Source organism: Eutrigla gurnardus, assembly GCF_963514095.1.
Source record: "Eutrigla gurnardus genome assembly, chromosome: 1".
In the NCBI taxonomy this organism is placed as follows: Eukaryota; Metazoa; Chordata; class Actinopteri; order Perciformes; family Triglidae; genus Eutrigla; species Eutrigla gurnardus.
In genome coordinates, this window is record NC_139915.1 from 32,817,623 (window position 1) to 32,836,757 (window position 19,135).

A 19,135-nucleotide genomic window follows, 5' to 3' on the forward strand; every position below is an offset into this window, starting at 1 on the left:
ATCTTGTTATGGGCGATGACGAGGTTGGTTTTAGTTCCCGGGTTTGGAGACGTTGTTTTTCATAGTTATAATAAAAACGGTCCATACTGTTAGTCAGTCAGGACATTCATTTTTAAATTGGGTGAGTTTTAAGACGTGATTAGGCTGAGAACAGCAGCAACACTGGAAGTAGAGGGATCGTTAGGCCGGCCACCAGCCAGCGTAGCACTAAAGTGTGGTGGAATTAACTAGCTGGCACACTGCTAGTAAGCTGGCCTGTTAGTTCCACCATGCTTATTATTAGTGTGCGCAGAATTATGTTGTTTAAATTCTACTCATTTACTCATTTATCACATTTATCTGCACTTTATTTCACTAAAATTGAAGATTTGAAAACTGCTTTTTAAATGTTTTAACAAATACTTCTTTGTCCAAATCTCAAAGTCTTACTTGGTCAAAGATTACACAACACCATCTTTTCAATACAATTCTCCTTTATCACTCACACACACACACACACACACACACACACACACACACACACACACACACACACACACACACGTGAACATCCCATGAGAATGGGAGGCCCGTCCTCTCAGCGGCCAAGTCAGATTTGTTTCCTCTCTGACAGCCGCTCGTCCATCTCTTTGACAAACTGCCTCCAGACGTCGCCTGTTATTCATGTGTTCACTCCGTCATCCCACCATCGCCTCCCCGGGCCTCCGCGTCAGCTTTCATTCATCGCTCCGTCTGTTGGACTTTATTTCCAGGGAGCTTTTTGAATTTCGTGACGAGCATGAAGGAGGTATAATGCGGGAGCAGTTCTGCTGCCATCTATCGCCTTGTTTGTCCAAGAAATGAGACTTTGTCAGTTACTTCTATTTTTATGACCTTTGAAACGTCTAACCTGACTTTAAATCCTGCTGCATGTTATTTTACCTGTGCAGTCAATATTTTGAGTTTTATTCCCCACCGTATTTGTAAATGTGCAGTTTATTGCAGTTCAATAAATTAATCTCTTTTGTCAGATTTCTCACAAAACACTAAAATCATAACAACCACCAGATCCTCAAAAATGCACGTTAAATCTTTTATTTCTTTTGATTTCCTACAGAATCCCACCAAACGTTGCCGGGCTGCTTTGTAAAAATAAAACAGGAAGCTCATCAGGATTTAAATCCCTTCATCTCATTACCTAACGAAGGTAATGAGATACGTGACCTTTGGTGTCAGGGTCACCTTCAGGGAGACGTATGGACAGTTATGAGAACGTCATGGAAACGCACTCACTCACTCCTCCCAGAGCTTTGTGTCCTTATTTCTAATCCTTTAATCCAAAGGAAAATTTACCCATCCGGAACCATAACGGATGTTAAACACGATGAACTTCAGTCTAACTGGGATAAAAAAAAACGTCAAATTCACTGTAAAACATTTTGTCGCTCTCCGATGAAAAAAACCTGCAAGTATTAATTCAGTTTTATTTTTAGCGTTTCCTAAAAAGCCAAGTTAAACAAAAGCAACAAACTGAATAATCCACATCACACAAAGTTATTAATCTTAAACAAGGAACAAACTTAAATAATCTGGAATATTTATGGTCACAATCTCCCCCAAAAACATGAAGACAATAAATTACGTACAATTAAATCCAATAAGACGCGTTATTTACACAATTTACAAGAAATATACAATCACATTTTGTGCCGAGAAGGAAAAAAATGACATTATTGCACTCAAATGTTTACCAGAGTGTGGGGGAATATATATATATATAATATTCTGAAATACCTTTAATAATTCTCAGATACCTGGAAGTTCCCGGTTCAACATCGTGATTGTGAAGCTGCTTATTTTCTACAATGCCATCAGCATCCCTCGTATGTATAGAGATGCTGTTTTACGTGGAATGTGACGAGATATCTATCAGAGCTACCAGCCCACACGATGACATTACAAGTCAAGGATTTATCCACGATGTCAAACGGATTCAGCATTGAAGACGGCTTAAAAAGATGAAGACGACGACGCTGTTCCTGTAAAGCCGGTGAGGTCTTTATTGTTTTTATATACGATAATTTAAAAAGCAAAAGTACACATCGAGTGTAGCTGAAAGTGGAACGTCACCAAACCGACTGCATGAGGGTCTAGGAAGAAGAGCTGGAAAGTTGTCGGACCCCCTCGGTGCTGGAGCTGGCCGATGTGATTGGCCAGTCTGCCCTCGAGGGGCGGGGCTTAGCGCAGGGTCGATTAACAGAGACTAACGTGACACTCAGAGTCTAAAACCACGTGTTCTTCTCACACATTCAGCATAAAAACAGAAGAGCAGGTTGTTCATGTTGATCACACTATGAAGGCAGCAATTTAAAAGAATAAATAAAAAAGGCCAAACGTAAAGAAAGCGACATGGAAGCCAGTTTAGCGAGAGCGAGGAAACAAATACCTGCTGGGACATATTTCATTACTGCTCCTAAGTTCTCCTACCTCCCTCTGAACCCAGACCAGAACCAGTTCTTCTGGTGTGGGTCCAACAAAGATGCTTTAAACCAGTGTTTTCACATCTTGTCTTTCAGTCTCGTTGAGCAGCGATACACATGTGTTTATCTACGACTAATATGTGTGCATGAAAGTTCAATGTCTTATGTAATGAATGTTTCGTTCCCTCAGGTTGTTTTTCAATCCTCCAGTCCGCAGGGGCAAGATACCGAACCCCAAACCCTCCTCTGCCATCAGTGTGTGAATGTGTGTGAATGTGTAAATAGACTGAGTTAATAAATGCAGGTCCATTATTTAAATGAACCTTTTCTGTCATCCAGTGTTTTAACAGGAAGTCTAATTTGGGGCGTAATGGCACGTGGTCCTCATACATCGTCTGTTCTTCTACCAGTGTCTGGAGTCCACCAGCTCCGGTCGCAAACTCATTTTCTTCAGCGTCTCGTAGCCGACCACCATGACGATGGCGGTGGGCGTGGACGAGATGATGCGTGCCGACAGTCCTTTGGTCATTCCCCAGCAGCCCTCCTCTTTGATCAGCTGCCTGAAGGTCTCCAGCACCGAGGACCGCCCTTCCACCTGAACGACAGCGAGGCACGGTTGTTATTCAGAACCCCAACCAGTATCACAACGTAGTACAAGGAAGTATGCTGATTTGGTTCTTTTTATTGCTTGTTTATGTAAAATGTTCACTTTGTGTGGAAATGTTATTACTACATGCAAAATATCTCCTTTCCAGCCACGGTGGTTTTACAGATGTAGGCCTGAAATACGTGTTTCAGTCGCATTTTGCAGAAAGAAAAAAATGTTTTATATCCTCATCATCAACTCGGCTTAATCTTTAACTGTAAATATGCAAAAGTAGGTCCTACGTTTGAAGCTGAATATGGTCAGTTAATTAGTGAGGCAGAAACCTGTTAATGTTAACCCTTTGGGGTTGTAGTCTGGCTTTCTCTTAGACGTTATTTCTACTTCACTCAATACTCATTAATGTTGCCAGTGGACTCTTGTTGACCGTTTTTCTGATGCAGAAACCGTCACCACAGCACAACGGTTGCTTTCTTTCACTGGACAGGAAAATCCTCACTGGTATGTCACATCAGAAGTGTGATATGGTCACTTATTATACACACTTGTGAAGAACGCCGGCTAATTATTAACAGTTATTGAAAGACACGGTGGACTGTGTGCTTTGAGCTCCAGAAACGTAAATCTTATCTGGATTTCCCGTCTTTGCTGTGAGTCGGTGATCCCACGCTGCGGCCCCACGCTGTGCCCGGTGGATGCAGAGGAAATGAGGCTTACCTGCACTCTGGCTCTGACCACATCCATCGGGTTTGTGACGGTGGAGGCAGTGGCAGCGGCTAGAGGTCCAGCCATGGCTTGTAAGAGCAGATGAGGGCAGTCACTCGGAGCCATGTTGGAGAGTTGCTCTGTGGAAAATGACACATACAGATAATCAATCACGCTGCAACGACGGGTGCTTTCTTGTGCTTTTTAAGATTACTTACCCGCATAAAAGTGATAGAAAGGCCACCAGACAGCGCTGTTAGGAATATAAGTGAGTAGAGAAGCCACGTATCCTCTGTAGAAGCCCCGGAAACCATCCGCAGCAAAAATCTGAGACATAATGTTCCTGGTTTGACCGAAAAGCTTTTTGGACTTTCCCGTCTCGGTGCTGGAATCCAGTTGAAAGCGGGTGAGGGCCCCTTGGCCCTGCATCATCAGCTGCTGGGAGACCACGTCTATCGGAACGGTGATGCTCTGAGCCACCAGGGAGGCCGAGCCGCCCGCTACCAGAGACTTCACCGTATTGTCCTCAGAATACTGGGAGACGTACTTCCTCACCAGCTCGTAGGTGGTGATGTAGGCCTGGCCCGAGATGAGCGTGAAGGTGTTGACCATGAAGCCGCGGTAGAGGCCGCGGACGCCCTCCGCCCGCAGGATTTTGAAGAAGGCGTCGAAGGTGCCGCCGTAGAGCGATTTGCCCCGCTGCACCTGCAGCCGGGTGCGGATGAGCGTGGCCGGGTAGACGGTGGCCCGGATGGTCATCGTCATGAACACCCCGAAGGAGTAGAACTTCCTTTTGTCGAGGTCCTCCCACTCGATGATCTGGATGTTCCTTTTCTGCTGCATCCTGACAACTGAGAGTGGAGCCTCATCAGACTGATTCCTGCCTGACAGGAAAAACAACAGACGTACACTCAGTCAAATATTTATCTTAAGTCTCAAAGAGCATCTTAAGACCCACTTATTCAAACTGGCTTTTAGGTAGACCTCTGACTCTTCTTTTAATCCGTTTTTATTTCATGTTTTGTGTGTGTATATATATGTAATACTAATGCATATTTTGCTTTGTTTTATTATAATATTAATGCTGCTGTTGGTCCCACCTGCACTTCTTTAACTGTGAAGCACTTTGTGATTTTTCAGCCTCATCTACACCAGGAAGAGTATCCTCCTCACATAAATTGACCCAAATACTGCTAAAAATAAATAAATAAATATGTAAAATGTATACGTTGGTCGGCCATTTTATTCAAACATTTACAATGTGTTTTTCAGCCAAAGTCATAGAGTACAGTTGTCTTGAATATCATAAATGTTACAGATGTGGGCCGAAAATAATGAAATCCTACAATGTATATATATATACACACATACATACATACACACACACACACACACACACACACACATATATATATATATATATATAACCGATCCTGCAGCGCGGCCTGACATTGTCTTCTCCTTGAGCAACAATATTGATCTCCAGTTACCTTTGTAGAGCCAGGGTTCAAAGGTCACACTGCAAGACAACAAGCTAAAGCTACGATGTCCGTTTTCGGCGACAACGTTGAGCCGTGTCGGTGTTATGACGTGCTGTTACACCTGTGGTTGGTTTCCCCAGAGGCTAAACATCGCAGCCCCAGCAGGTTTAGTACTTGACCCCAGAGGCAACACCGGGCAGAGGACACCGTGTTCCCGAGCTAACGTGAAGCTAACGTAACAGCTACGAGAGCAGCCGCGTGTTCGCAAAAAAACACGAGAAACCCGACGAAGAGAGTCGAATAATGACGAGAGTGTTTTTAATAAAGCGTGACTGTCGTCGCCTGCTGGGTGGTGAAAGCTTGTGCTAGCTAACACGGAGCTATCCCCGAGTTATATAGTGTTGTTAGCATTATGCTATATAATTAGCGAGCACGTACCCTTTTCAGACGGATGTTTATTCCAAGGTCATGTCCGTAAAATGTGGGTCAGACTTCAGAAAATCGCGTCAGGCTGATCGTCATTCTGTTGCTTATACATATGTTGTAACGACGTAATAGTTAGCCGTCTTCTAGCTAGTCGGCTAACTTCCTGTTTCCCATTCAAACGGCATGTTGCTGAAACGACCAATGACAGGGCGGCAGCTCCTTCTTCTTCTTCTCCGGGGTTTATTTGGCGACTGACGAACCAAGGCGCGTTACTGCCACCTACTGGATTGGATCAGTCCAACAGAAGATACACACTCCAAAGTGTGTCAGATTGACAGGAAAATTAAAAAACTATTAAAGGCAACGAGTACGAGGCAACCTAGCTCTAAATGTTAAGGGGGAAACATCTGACAGATAACATGTCCTGTTGTCTCTGCTTCCCTGTTCCTATTTATCTCTTGTTTGATTTATCGATTTTTTTATTTTATTTTCCTTTCTAAAATAATTTTAGGCTATTATTCCATCAACCTCCCCTGTAGGGACTACAGTAGGGAAAATAGCAATTTGCTATAACCTGGCGTAATGCATCTTATCTTGTTGTACAAGATTAATGTCTTATTGTGTATTGTCCCTGTCTTGGAAATAATACATTATATTACATTACATTGCTTGTTTCAGTTTCTTAGAATGACTAAAGTTATTTTATTTGTTATTGGCTTAAATGTAACTAATTCATTCATTTCAGGAGACAGTTTGATACACACTCCAAGCCAGCTTGTGGCGGTAAATCACCTGGTTTGTTGCCAACCGCAAAAAAAAACCCGAAGAAGAAGAAGAGCCAATGAGAGGCAGGGGCCGGTTATTACAGCAAACTGAAAGTAGTGGAGGATCTCTCCGCCCGTGGAAACGACGCTTATTGGACCCTTTCACTGAAGATACTATACTAGTATTATTCACTAAAGTGTCGTCTTATTTCATCACTTACTTCAGAGTGTGAGTACTGTTTAATTGCGCCCAGCCAAGAGGGCTTCCTTCATTACGAACGAGCTAGCTATGCTAGCATGCTAAGAACTAGCATACGCAGATATTGCAGATTCATTCTGTTGTTAGCTGCGGTTAGCTAGCAGCTAGCCTAGCTGTCACGCACTGAGGCACGAGTTAAAAGTGTGTTATGTGGTCTTGATTTAACGTGTGCGCAGATTAATCATAAGAAAATGTATTAGAGGATTATTCTTGCTAAATTACGGGGGAGGAGATGTTTATTAGCGAAAGCAGCTGAAAGCGAAACCCTTTGGTTCGCCATGTTTGATTTCTGCTTCTCCATCATCTTCTAACTTGTGTTTTATTTTTCTGACAGTGTCTGTGACGGGGGAAGATGGTGAGTAGCAGTTTTCTGCTTCTTCATAATGTAAAACTGCTCGTTTCTATCAGCTAATATCGGTTTTCCTCCCGTTTAGTCTCGCAGATATGATTCCCGAACGACCATATTTTCTCCTGAAGGTAAGTCTGGTTTCTTTTTGACTACTTTTTTACTTTTTTTGACATTGTTGCAGACTCATCACTTTATTTTGAACCTTTCTATGTCTTGTGCATGATATTATTGCACCTGTAAATGTGGCATTTGTTTGGAATGGTTAAATATTTGGCAACTTTATTGTTTTAGAATGAAAGGGAATTCAATCATGTCCTTGATGAATCAAAATTAAATAAATCAAGAAGAAGATCTAAGAAAATATGAGAAATGTATTGAAGGGACATTCTAGTAGTTATAATTATAATTCCTTGTCTTTCAGAGACCATGAACATGTGCATAAACATGCAAATGTATGTTCAGTCATTTATGGGGGAGTCATAATATACCACCCACTTTTTCAAATGACGGTGCCGGTTGAGAAAACGTCATTCACAGATTCAGGCCAGCTGAAATCTCTGAAAAATACGACAATTAATTTGTCCGGCTACTTAACTTCTTCCATTGGCCAGTGTGTTTTTAGATACGCAGTAGGCATTTTTACACCGAGATCCCACCATAATCACGGGAAGAAGACCCCTTAATAAGCAACAATCTCTCCGTTTGTTCTGAGGTCGTTTCTCCTCTGAAACAACCTCCTTCCTCGCTGCTCAGAGGAGGAACCTCTGACACCCTCGTTCTGTATCTGGACCTTCAACACCAACGTCGTTGAGGGGAAAAGGAGGGATGATTCTCTAATGAAAAGGCGTAGAAGGGTCTAATGTTTCCAGTTGTTTCGAGCCTGATGATCTTGTCTGTTTTCACAGGACGCCTCTATCAGGTGGAGTATGCGATGGAAGCCATCGGCCACGCTGGAACATGTCTGGGGATTCTGGCAAACGACGGAGTGCTGTTAGCAGCAGAGAGGCGCAACATCCACAAACTGCTCGATGAGGTTTTCTTCTCTGAGAAGATCTACAAGCTCAACGAGTGCGTGAAGGGCTCTTCGGCCACCAAGGGTCGGCTCATTCTTACCCTAAAAACCTTTTAGTCACACTGTTAACGTCGTGCTGTGGTCTTCTTTACAGAGACTTGGCCTGCAGCGTTGCAGGGATCACATCCGATGCTAATGTGCTGACAAATGAGCTACGACTGATCGCACAGAGGTGAGTTTCTGAGGAAAACCTGCCAGCCATTAACAAAAAAAACTCTTTAAATTAGTTGATGTGTAGCATATTGACTATAAATATTTTGTTTGAAATATGTTCGCTTATGGCAGAACATTTAAAACAACATTTACATGCTCAAGTGGGAGAATAGAGAATGCAGCCATTTGCAATTCTGTAAGTACAAACTAGATTTGTTGATGCATCTCTGGACTGTAATGATGTCCAGCTACTAGTCTGTTGAATGAGTATGAAGATATTCGCTAACTTTCCTAAAGCGCGTGCTTCTATTTTACGTATTTATCTGATTCACCACCACTCACCGCCGGTGTTGGGCAGCAGCAGCGTTACTGGTTTAACTACATTTCTCAGTAGCGAGGTCGAAGCTCAGCCCTTTTATTGATTGGTTGGAGAGGCATCTTCCACACAGGCTTCATTCTCACTTCATTTGAGTACTTCCATATTATTATTGCATCAAATACCGATCCTTGGGCTGATGCCTATGACGTCTCTGCAACAGGAAATGTAGAAACGTCACTTCATGGAAAGGTTGTAGATTGTCCTTATCTCATATTAGGCCTACATACGTTAGTTTTTCTATATTTTGACATGTTTCTGTGGCTTAGCTTGCTGCGTTTCACTTCAGTGATTTCGACTCGGCTCTTCAAAGCAGCGTGCCCAACGGTGGCGACCGCTGATCCGTTTCCTTTCTCTCCAGGTATTTATTGCAGTACCAGGAGCCAATCCCCTGCGAGCAGTTGGTGACAGCCCTGTGTGACATCAAACAAGCGTACACACAGTTCGGAGGCAAGTTGCACAGTCGTCACTGTATATCTAGTTTATTGCTTATATCCCTTCAGGTGAATTATACATCATTGGGGTCAACATATTGTGAATATTTGCATATCTGCCCAGAACACAAGCTACAATAATTCCCATCTAGTGGATTTTGGTGTTCTGTAACAGCCGTGTGGTTTGTCTCCACAGGTAAAAGGCCGTTCGGTGTCTCTCTGCTCTACATGGGCTGGGACAAACACTACGGCTTCCAGTTGTACCAGAGTGACCCCAGTGGCAACTATGGAGGCTGGAAGGCAACCTGCATTGGTAACAACAGCGCTGTAAGTTTAAACTTTAACAGGATTATTCCCTTTTGAGATGAACGATCTCTCTTTCATTGGAGTCCTGGCGAGGTATGGGATGATATGAAAATGTTATGGCTAATGAGGAACATTTTTATATAAATAATTTGCTAGTCGTAGTCCTGAGTGTGTACAGCATGCATGTTCTTAATTTCCTAAGATTTACCTCATAGCTTGTCTGACTGTCGGTTTTTGATCTGGTTGTAGACGGTGCAACACTTTAGCCAGTACTGGTGGGCTAATAAATGTATATTTTAAATGTCAGCGATCATATAAAATTGTCATTTTCAGTGACAATTTCGAGGTTGAAGCAATGCAGGGATCCACATATGATGGTGATGTTTGACTGTTGACTCCTTGTCCTCAGGCTGCCGTGTCCATGTTGAAGCAGGACTTCAAAGAGGGTGAGATGAGTCTGGCCTCTGCTCTGGCTCTGGCTGTCAAAGTCCTCAACAAGACCATGGATGTCAGCAAGCTCTCGGCGGAGAAAGGTGAGATTCAGAACTCCTAAATCAGAGTAGAGTTCTTCTGATATCCGTCACCAGTACATGAAGTCGCTCCGATGCAGCCTAAAACACAGTGACATTGATTTTTCAGTGGAGATTGCCACCCTGACACGGGAAAACGGGAAAACCAAAATCAAGGTGCTGAAACAGAAAGAGGTGGAGGAACTCATCAAGAAGCACGAGGCCGAGGAGGCCAAGGCCGAGAAGGACAAGAAGGAGAAGGAGCAGAAGGAGAAGGACAAATGAGCAAAATCATTATATTTTCACTCCTCACTGAATCCTGTATTGTTTTGTCTTTTACATTTAAAAGTTTGTAAACTGACGGATGTGTTGTTGTCTTTTCTTTTTTTAATTTACTTTTTAACAACAGATTTAGCACACATTAAATAGACCCTCCAAACTTATTATTTACTGATCCTACAAGTCTTATATGACTTAAAAGTGCACACATGTTTCAGCCTCAGTTGGTCTTAAAGCATGCCATCAAAAAGCTATTTATTTTAATATAAAACATAGTGTGTACCTGCTATGAATTTATATATAAATGTTTTTTTTTTCACCACACGGTGGCGATAAAAACAATTCTTGTGAATGCACCTTTTAAAGCAAGGAGAAGAGTCAACGAGCAGGGCCTGTTAAGTTTGTAATTTTACTGGCATTTCTATTTCTATTAAAAACTCCAATTCAAGAGATTTGTTTTCTGATAGATCTCATTCAGCCTCTGGGTTTTATACAAATCTATTATTTCACAAATGTGAATTTTACAAAACAAGTTCAAGAATTGCATTTATTGTAAATGACCAGATGAAACATCCTTCAAGCAGCAACATCTCCTGCATAACCCTCTGCAGTAAGACTGGTTTTTTGATCTAGTTAAAACAAATATATTTATATGCAAGCTGTATTTCTAGGAATTATGGGGAAAATAATACAGTAGATTAAACATTTAATATAGGTCTTAATCACAACATTAGGCCTTTTGCAGAAAAAATAAACCATAATGTGCTGAGAGCAGTTGATTCTGGCTGTTGGAGAACAGTTCTTGTGTTTAAAGGCCCAGTCGGCGTCACGTCAGTCCTTTCTGCTGGATTCCTTTTAAGGTGTAATTTCTTCTTCTTACCACTTGATGGCGATAGTGTCCACTGATTGTATTTCTTCTGTTCTGTGTCAGGAAAGTGGTATTTTATCTCAATAGTCCACAGCTACGAACACCATGGATGATGAAAATACAAACTGTATTTGGATTTAAGGCCAGTAGCTGCAGGTGAGCCAATCGGTGAACAGTAAATACAGATAGATAGACTCGCTGCCATGCAGACTTGATGCAAAAGAAATGGCAATATTTTGTTACTTTATTAAATACCATGTCTGCTGTCCTTTTAAATATACATACTGTAGTTGTATTTAGATCCCTTAAGTGGTTTTAAATCACGTTATTTTTCTTTCTACTTTCAGTTCGTGCTGCAGCTGCCCCAACAAAGTGTGTATTGTGGCGCTGCAATATGCATTCAATTAAGACTTACTTATTTGTCACAACAATGCACCTTGAACTTTGACCCCGTTGCTCATACATCCGCTGCACCGAGGATTGTGGGTCAGAAAAGCATGCCGGCTCACATACTCCAGGACATCCTGTTTAAAGCATACTTTATTTTGACATACTATGTATTGGGCCTTACTAAATCGTATGGTATGATGGAACTATAGTCATTTAACGGGCAAGTTGCAATACAAAGCCTTTCCCTGAAATATATAAAAAAAATGTCTTGATACACCTTTATGTCCTATGACGCACTGATGATGTTGTATTTTACCAGGAAAATAATAATTACTGTGAGGAGAATGTCTCACATCCCCAGAAACAATGCTTCGGACATCGGCCTTGGTGTCTCAATGGTTGCTTCCGCACTGCATGAAGTCACTCTTTCCTGAATTCTACTTTTTTTTTCTCCACATTTTTTCACTTTCTGTACTCTTCTATTTTTTTTTCTTTGTTATTGGCACGGCCTTTCAACAAAGTGATTATAACAATGATAATCCAATTTGTTTTTTACAAGTGATACCTGAATATTATCTGCACTTGGATTGTGATTTCAGTTTTCGAAGAATGAATGAATTTGCACAGTAACGAGCAAACTGCACATAGTTAGATTCACAAAAGTATATAGACGAGATAGCTAGCTGCCAAAATAACGCTACTTTTTAACTCATGACAGAAACCAAAGGTATTTGTTAGCTTGTCCATCTCCTGAGCTGGATAGTTAGCTAGCTAGCTTGTCCATCTCCAGAGCTGGCTAGTTAGCTCGCTAGCTTAAGAGTTGGCTAGTTAGTTAGCTAGCTTGTCCATCTCCAGAGCTGGCTAGTTAGCTCGCTAGCTTAAGAGTTGGCTAGTTAGTTAGCTAGCTTGTCCATCTCCAGAGCTGGCTAGTTAGCTAGGTAGCTTGTCCATCTCCAGAGCTAGCTAGTGAGTCGGCCTTGCTCCCGGTGAAATAGTCTATTAGTGGCAATTAGTGAGGTAGCGGGAACGCCAAAAAAAAGCATTTAAGCATGGTGGAATAAGCAAGCTAGCTAGGCATCAAGCGATTAACCTGTTTGTTTGCTATTTCCACCATGCTTTGAGTGCCGACCATTAGCAACATTTTCCCTCCATATTTGTGACGTTTCTCTGATACTGTAGTTTGCCAAAACTGAGAATTACAGTTTATCATCCCAAATGTTTGCATTCCACGATTCTGGCACCCGACAGCAAGATGACATCCGTTTTTTTTAGCTCACTATTACAGGCGATTTGTAGTCTTTCATTTGTTTGCCTCCAGCTAACAATGTCAGCATGACGTCGGCTATTTTTTAATAAAAACTAAGTTACATTCAAATCTAAAAATATTAACACAAAAAAAAGCACTTGGCCATGTCTAGATTCTATTAGCAGTCTCTGTACACGATGTTGCCCCATTAATGATCGCGATATTTGACTCACATTTAATTAAAGACCTCTCTACAATACCGTTAGTTACAGACTATAAGATTTAGCGAAAAAAGGGAAAAGAACTGGAGACGTGCAGGGTCACAAAAAAAAAGGTTTGGTTAAATTGAAACATCAAGACGAGAAGAGTTCTCAGATTGAGTTTCACGGGAGCGTGCCAAAACCTGAATCTCTCATCATTTCGTTATGACGTTTTGGAATTTGAGTGTGTCGGAGGAAATCGCGTGAAAAGTTGTTTGGTGTGAGGCCCGGCATTTACATGGATTTAACGCCCGTAAATCATCAGCGTTAATTCATTTAAAGGGCCGGCGCAGTGAGGTCACAGCGTTCACATGAGCTCCTGAGTGGGGGGGGGGGGAGGATCCTGGCATCAAGAGCCTAAAAGAGGTCTCCAGTAAACAGGGAATTAGGATTGTGAATCTTTTTACTTTGTATTGGCGCTCTTGAAGACGAGCTTACTGGGATGACTGGGAATGACTGGGAAAGACGTAGAGGCCCACCACTGCCCACCGTGATGGAGCAGCAAAGGGAGAGCAGGGCAATCTGCTGCAGCGTAAACATACCCCCCCCCCCCCTGGAAAAGCACTGGAATGTCTCTGCAGTGGGAGCTGGAGTACGAGGTCAGCTGGAGGCCAAGGCAGGTGGTGTACATCAGATCTCCAGGCTGACATCTCAGCATTAACTTATCCAAACAAGAGGCGGGCGGTATGTGATCCTGCTCGCGCTCGGAGGAGGAGATAGAGGAGGAAACAAAGGGGGAAGTGAGGAGGAGTGTGAGGGCCTGAAGCAGACTGGATCCATCCGAGGGGGGGCGGGGGGGGATCTTCTTCACGTCTCTGCCTCGGTCCCTGAGGAACGAAAAACACCCTTTAGCATACAAGGCTAAACACGATATGAGACTTGTTGGCATGAGGAAGACCTTGACCTCGACCTCGATCTCGACCTCGTCACCGAGTTGTAGCCACGTATCGCTTCATGTGCGTATTTAATGTGTACTTGTATATCGATACTATTCTGGGGCCGATGTATCTATTTTTAACTTCTACCGGCTGTTTCTTTTTTTTATCGCCTTCATCTGTCCTGTCACTACGCACGTTATTACATGCTATCATGACACTCGTTCTAGAAGTTCTTGTTGTTTCTGGGCGGGGAAAAAAACAACTTCTTTGCTGTTACAAAAAGCCTTTATGGGTTTAAAAAAAACATTTTATAATGATTTTAGAATTTGCTTTCATAACAAAATGGATCAAATTAATTTAGTGGAGTGAAACAAAGGTCATTTTCTATGTTGTCTAGCATATAAATAAGTACAGCAAGGGCCTAAATATAAAAGTAAAGATACTGATTCTGCAATGCTGCACATGTTGTTACAGTACAAGCTTATCTAACTAATGAGAAGATTAAAGTTTTTATTTTTTATTATGTTTTATACATTCTTAATCTGAAAGAAGATGTAGCCTTCAGAAACATGTAGCAAAGAAGAGTGTGTGTGTGTGTTTGTGGTTACAAAAGATTTACTAACTAAATCAAAAGTTCTATGAGCAATAATCTGAACTGCACAGATTATTCCATAATAACATACCTGTCAATGTTTATATAATCAAAGGTGTAATTTTCATTAAACTTCTATAAACTTCAGGAGGCTAAAACCCCCAAATCCCCCCCCCCAAAAGAAGAAAACCCTGGTATCCTCAACTGTTAGCGACTGAGCTGCTCACCGTCCAGCTCCCGTTTAAAAGCCAAGGCCACTCTCTGCTGTGTGAAATCCTGACCTTTCTGGGAATCGGCTCTTAAATAATCCTCTCATCCATGACAGTGATTTTACGAGCGGCCAGCAAATCCTTCAAAAAGATTACAGACTCGCTGCTCGCCACCGGATCGGGACGTTCTCCATAAATGGAGCCCGGTTGCAGTAAACAATAATTACCAGCGGAGCCGCCGACGCAACCTTGTATGGAGAGGTGTACGAAGCTATTGTCGCTGCTGGCGCTTAATAGCAGGCTTTGTGGGAAAGTACAGTGTATTATTATTATTATTAATAAATATGTTCATGAACTTAAAATAATAAACCCTATTACTCCAACTCTGACCCAAACTAGTTGAACTACAGCTCAAGAGAAAGACACAGAAACATACTTTCCATAAAAAATTTAAAAATCTTACATCATAACAATGAGTCGGCGGCTAGCAGCTAACAGGGCTAACAGTGATGACAGAGCTATCTGTGTTTAGGTGTGGGGGTCGACTGGAGATTGGGCACTATGTTTCCGTGACAACGCCATCAACTGTAACCGCCATATGAGAGCAGTGCAGATTGGTGGCCGTGAGCTAGCCTGTGAGGCACACGGAGAAGCTGATAACAACACACACAGAGGGACTATATCTTTGCATAGCGGCTTGTTTGATGCAATATTAATGATCTGAATGTTGTGGAGGTCAAAGTAGATTTTTATTCGGGTCGCCAAATAAATTAGCAGAATTTTGTCCCATGGTGTTTTAATTAACGTTCATGCAGTTCATTTTTGAGCCACACGAGGGAGCCTGAATGTTTTCGGTGTTCTGATAATTGTTGCCTATTTACAACATTGAACACTGATGGAGGAAATGAAAAGAATGTGAAAGCCTGTTTACGCTGCCTTAATGAGTTTATTTGGAGTTATTCATGAAAAAAAAAGTTTTAAATTAAAAATGTAACTAAGTAAACAAGAAACGTATTCAGGAGTTAATTAATGTGTATTGAATTTCTCATGCATAGAGCTATATGTTATAATTTAATATATTTATATCTATTAAAAATGGCAGTAAAGATGGTATTCCCCAATTGTCGAACTAATGAAGGGCTCGTCAGCTGATCCAACGTGACCCGTGTCTTTTCTTTACTACAGTAAAAGTCAGATATATTTTCACGCAGGTGTTCGTCGTCTCCATTAAATATCTCTCTTCTCGCGGCGACCTCGGCCACCTTGAGCCGGCCGACTGCAGCTGGCCACCCGGCCTTCAATGGGCCTTTTGTTTCCCCTCCATCCAAACAATACTCTGATTTATTAAACGTGTTATTATCTTTGAGACACGCACACGATGTCAAATGTGGACATCTTGAGAATGTTTCATGTTAAATTTTGACTTCAATAATAGAAAATGACAACAAAGCAAATCAAATCTCATTTGTTGTGTTTTTACTTTAAGATGTGGTACATTTGTTATCGTCTTCATGTCGTCCATGTTCATGTGGCCGGTCAGCCATATATGATGCTGATGTCAGAAAAGTTTCAGGAAAAAAAAAAGTTTTGGCCCAAGCCTGTGTCCATTGTCTCAACTGGAACACCAACCCCCCCCCCCCCTTCAGATTAAAAGAAAAATCCCCACAGAAACTCGGTCCGTTACATTTTTGATAAGAGATGAGCCCTGAAAACAGCGGGCGGCATCTAAATTATGCAACCGTCCGCATCCTCTTAGGGGAAAAAGTGGAGTTGGGCTGAGTTGTCGAAGGGAACACGCCCTGACAGGCCGCCGTGCACGGAGGGGCGGCCACCATGCATTATGGATGCTGCAAAGTAGGCCTCAGCTGGAGGAGCTGAGTGGAGGCGATGGAGGGCGATGGGATGGTGCCAACCTATTGGCCGCCCGCGGGTAATGCACTTCACTTTACCCCCTAAAAAAAAAAAAGTCTCCCTCCTTCAATTCCCCCATCACAGCACCTGGCGCGACCTAAAAATGTCCACCTGAAGAAGAACCTCACTTCCCCAAATAAAAGCATGCAGGAGGAGGACTAATAGCCTGTAGTGTAGCCTGCAGCACTCTGGCTGTGTTTCCAACAAGGATCCAGATGGCTTCTTAAGATAACTTTCACTCTTCAGATAACTTCACTCACACTTACCAACAATGCAGCAGGTCCGTCTTTCTTTCTCTCTTTTTTTAAAGGCTTAAAACTTTCATCCTATCCATTTGCTTTATTTTAAGGCATTTGCAAGGCTGGTGAAACTCATCGACTCAAGTTTTTTTAAAAAAAAGAAAAGAAAAGTCAAGCCACTCCGTAGGAAGTGCCTTTTCTCTGTAGAAGAAGAAACCGGACTAAAAAAACTCAGCATCTCGGCTTCTGCAGGAAGTTTCACTTGGAAAGCAGGAAATCAGAAATAATTGCACTTTTTTAAAACTTTTTATTCATGTCACAAAAACAGGATTACAAGAAAACACCCTTTATTTATAACGGCAAAGGAATATTGGCCAAAAATGCTTAAATATTTTGAGTTGGTTTGAAGTTTTTTTGAAAAACTTATTGGCCTTTTCACATTTAAATATGTTTATTTGATATTTTTAGAATTCCACTGAGTATTCCAGTAAAATAATAAAGCTGAATCACTGATTTGACAAATAAAAGAAGCTAAAATGAGCATGTTGATCATATACATTTCATATTTAATGACCTTTATGAGTGCGTATATCTGCTTTTTTTCATTCATCTGAGGCATTTAAATGTTTCTCTTGCATATCAACTGAAAGTGAGACGGTGTGTCGCTTCCTCTCTTAATATTTAGAAGTAGCAGATTAATTACACGTGCTTGACAAGTCGTGTCATTACAGGATGTGGACCTTTTTCTTTTAAATCTGTCATCAGAGGAAGAAGTCACCTCGTGACCTCTTTCCACATGTTCTCAACAGACAATATTGACCCGCTGATAGCAAAGACAAAGACGAAGATTACAGCTATACTTATTCAAACACATTTCGTCATTTTTTTTATTTCTGTTGAAAGATTTTTTTTTTTTTTTTTAACTGTGATTTTTCAAAATTGAGCTGTATTTTTCAGGACACAGTGGCCAACATCTTTACAATGCATTCACGTCCAAACTCTCCTCTGTGTTTAGCAGATGATGCTGCATTCACAGTGAATCGGACAGACGACACTTTTATTCGCTGGTTGACTGAATTTACATCCAGAGGGCAGAAGAGGAAAGTTGTTTAAATTTGCAATCAGATATTGAGAGAAGCTGCATTTTATAGTTACATGCATTACTAGAAAAATCTACGACGGCGTATTAGGGCCACTGTAGGAAAAAAAACGGAGCAGAGAGAGGTGGTTATTCAGGTTATTCAGAGAATGTTTGCTTCTCTGAATAGTTTGCTACTTTATTATAGCGGACATAGAGGAAGTAAACAAGTTGCTTGACTGGATGCAGCTAGCATCTAACCCCAACCACCCGATCAACAAACCCCCATAAGATGACAATTTGGCCCTTATAAAAAACCAACCCAACAACAATAACATCAGCATCACCCGAAGGACCTTAGCAAGGCGTTGTCACACATTGTGATGTATTAATTAATGCGAAGTCAGCTAGCATAGATGCCGGTTGTTAGCATCGTAATAAAGTAGCAAATCTGCAACTTTTTTTTCCTACAGTGGCCCTACTACGCCGTCGTAGAAAACAGTAGACAGAATAATTGTAATTGTATGTAACATATCGTGTATGAATGTGTGTGAACGATTAAAAGAGACTGAATGTAATGTGAATGTGATTCAGCAGAGCAGGTGGGACATTTTTCTCACAATTCTTTTTTTTTTTCAAAATGGCTACCACCCACGTCCACTTCCTGTGAGAAATATCCCATGATCCTCCGGCTCTCCTCAAGCGGGGAGGGGGGAGGGGGGGGGGAATCCCACAGGAGCTGAGTCTCCTAACCAAGTTTAATATTTGATGAAATTAGTTCTGCTCACTGCTTCTTTACTTCTGCTGAATGCCTCCCGGCTCTAAATCGTAGCCTGAATTTGTCGTTTTTCTGTTAACGGTTGCTGCGTTTCACCTGTAATGAGTGACGATTTAAAGCTGCATGCAAAGACAGATTCTACCTTGAGACAATATTGACGGCAGCAGCGGCAGCCGGGCCTTGTTGTGGTGTGAAATGTTCGTTGGTATTGTGAAACATATTCAATGGTCAACCTGTGAGAATATACAGAAGGTGTTTTCTGAACTAGCAAGTGTGTTGCGTTTGTTCAGATTTATGCGTGTGCAGACGCTCACATGCAAATCCGAAGACGAGGAACACGTTGAAGGAATAGTTCGGATGTAAAAGTGAGTTTCCTCCACAGACAATCACACAGAAACAACACCGTTCAACGTTGTGTTTACCAGATATGTGCCAGAAGGTTTCAAAAATCAACAAATGAAATTAGTCCACTATCTCCAATTAATCTTTAGTGAAATAGTGATGAATCTT

At 41.7% G+C, this 19,135-nt stretch overlaps 2 protein-coding genes across 3 annotated transcripts; one reads left to right on the forward strand and one right to left on the reverse strand.

The window, feature by feature from the left end:
- Positions 1-1,845: 1,845 nt before the first annotated feature.
- Positions 1,846-5,877, reverse strand: slc25a44b (solute carrier family 25 member 44b). 2 transcript variants are annotated; one of them, XM_084010667.1, is made up of 4 exons: positions 5,688-5,877; positions 3,987-4,648; positions 3,781-3,908; positions 1,846-3,054 (listed from the first exon to the last, which is right to left on the reverse strand). In XM_084010667.1, exons 2-4 carry the CDS (start codon positions 4,609-4,611, stop codon positions 2,863-2,865), a joined length of 945 nt encoding a protein of 314 aa, XP_083866793.1. In that variant the 5' UTR covers positions 4,612-4,648; positions 5,688-5,877; the 3' UTR covers positions 1,846-2,862. The 2 variants fall into 2 exon arrangements, with proteins under 2 accessions (XP_083866793.1, XP_083866794.1); XM_084010668.1 differs by having other exon boundaries at positions 3,987-4,652.
- A 650-nt stretch (positions 5,878-6,527) lies between these two features.
- Positions 6,528-10,259, forward strand: psma4 (proteasome 20S subunit alpha 4). The gene is made up of 9 exons (XM_084013100.1): positions 6,528-6,668; positions 7,033-7,053; positions 7,133-7,175; positions 7,953-8,115; positions 8,214-8,291; positions 9,010-9,098; positions 9,279-9,409; positions 9,798-9,921; positions 10,028-10,259. The coding sequence occupies exons 2-9, from the start codon at positions 7,051-7,053 to the stop codon at positions 10,180-10,182; spliced, it is 786 nt and encodes a 261-aa protein (XP_083869226.1). The 5' UTR covers positions 6,528-6,668; positions 7,033-7,050; the 3' UTR covers positions 10,183-10,259.
- Positions 10,260-19,135: the final 8,876 nt, after the last annotated feature.

Excerpts from the sequence above, each read along its gene's own strand:
- slc25a44b (XM_084010667.1), bottom strand. The coding sequence starts at position 4,611 with ATGCAGCAGAAAAGGAACATCCAGATCATCGAGTGGGAGGACCTCGAC. Across the intron at positions 3,909-3,986 it reads TTTCTATCACTTTTATGCGG|AGCAACTCTCCAACATGGCT; the intron begins GTAAGTAATCTT and ends CATTTTCCACAG. Across the intron at positions 3,055-3,780 it reads TGGTCAGAGCCAGAGTGCAG|GTGGAAGGGCGGTCCTCGGT; the intron begins GTAAGCCTCATT and ends GCTGTCGTTCAG.
- psma4 (XM_084013100.1), top strand. Across the intron at positions 9,099-9,278 it reads AGCGTACACACAGTTCGGAG|GTAAAAGGCCGTTCGGTGTC; the intron begins GCAAGTTGCACA and ends TTGTCTCCACAG. Across the intron at positions 9,410-9,797 it reads GCATTGGTAACAACAGCGCT|GCTGCCGTGTCCATGTTGAA; the intron begins GTAAGTTTAAAC and ends CCTTGTCCTCAG.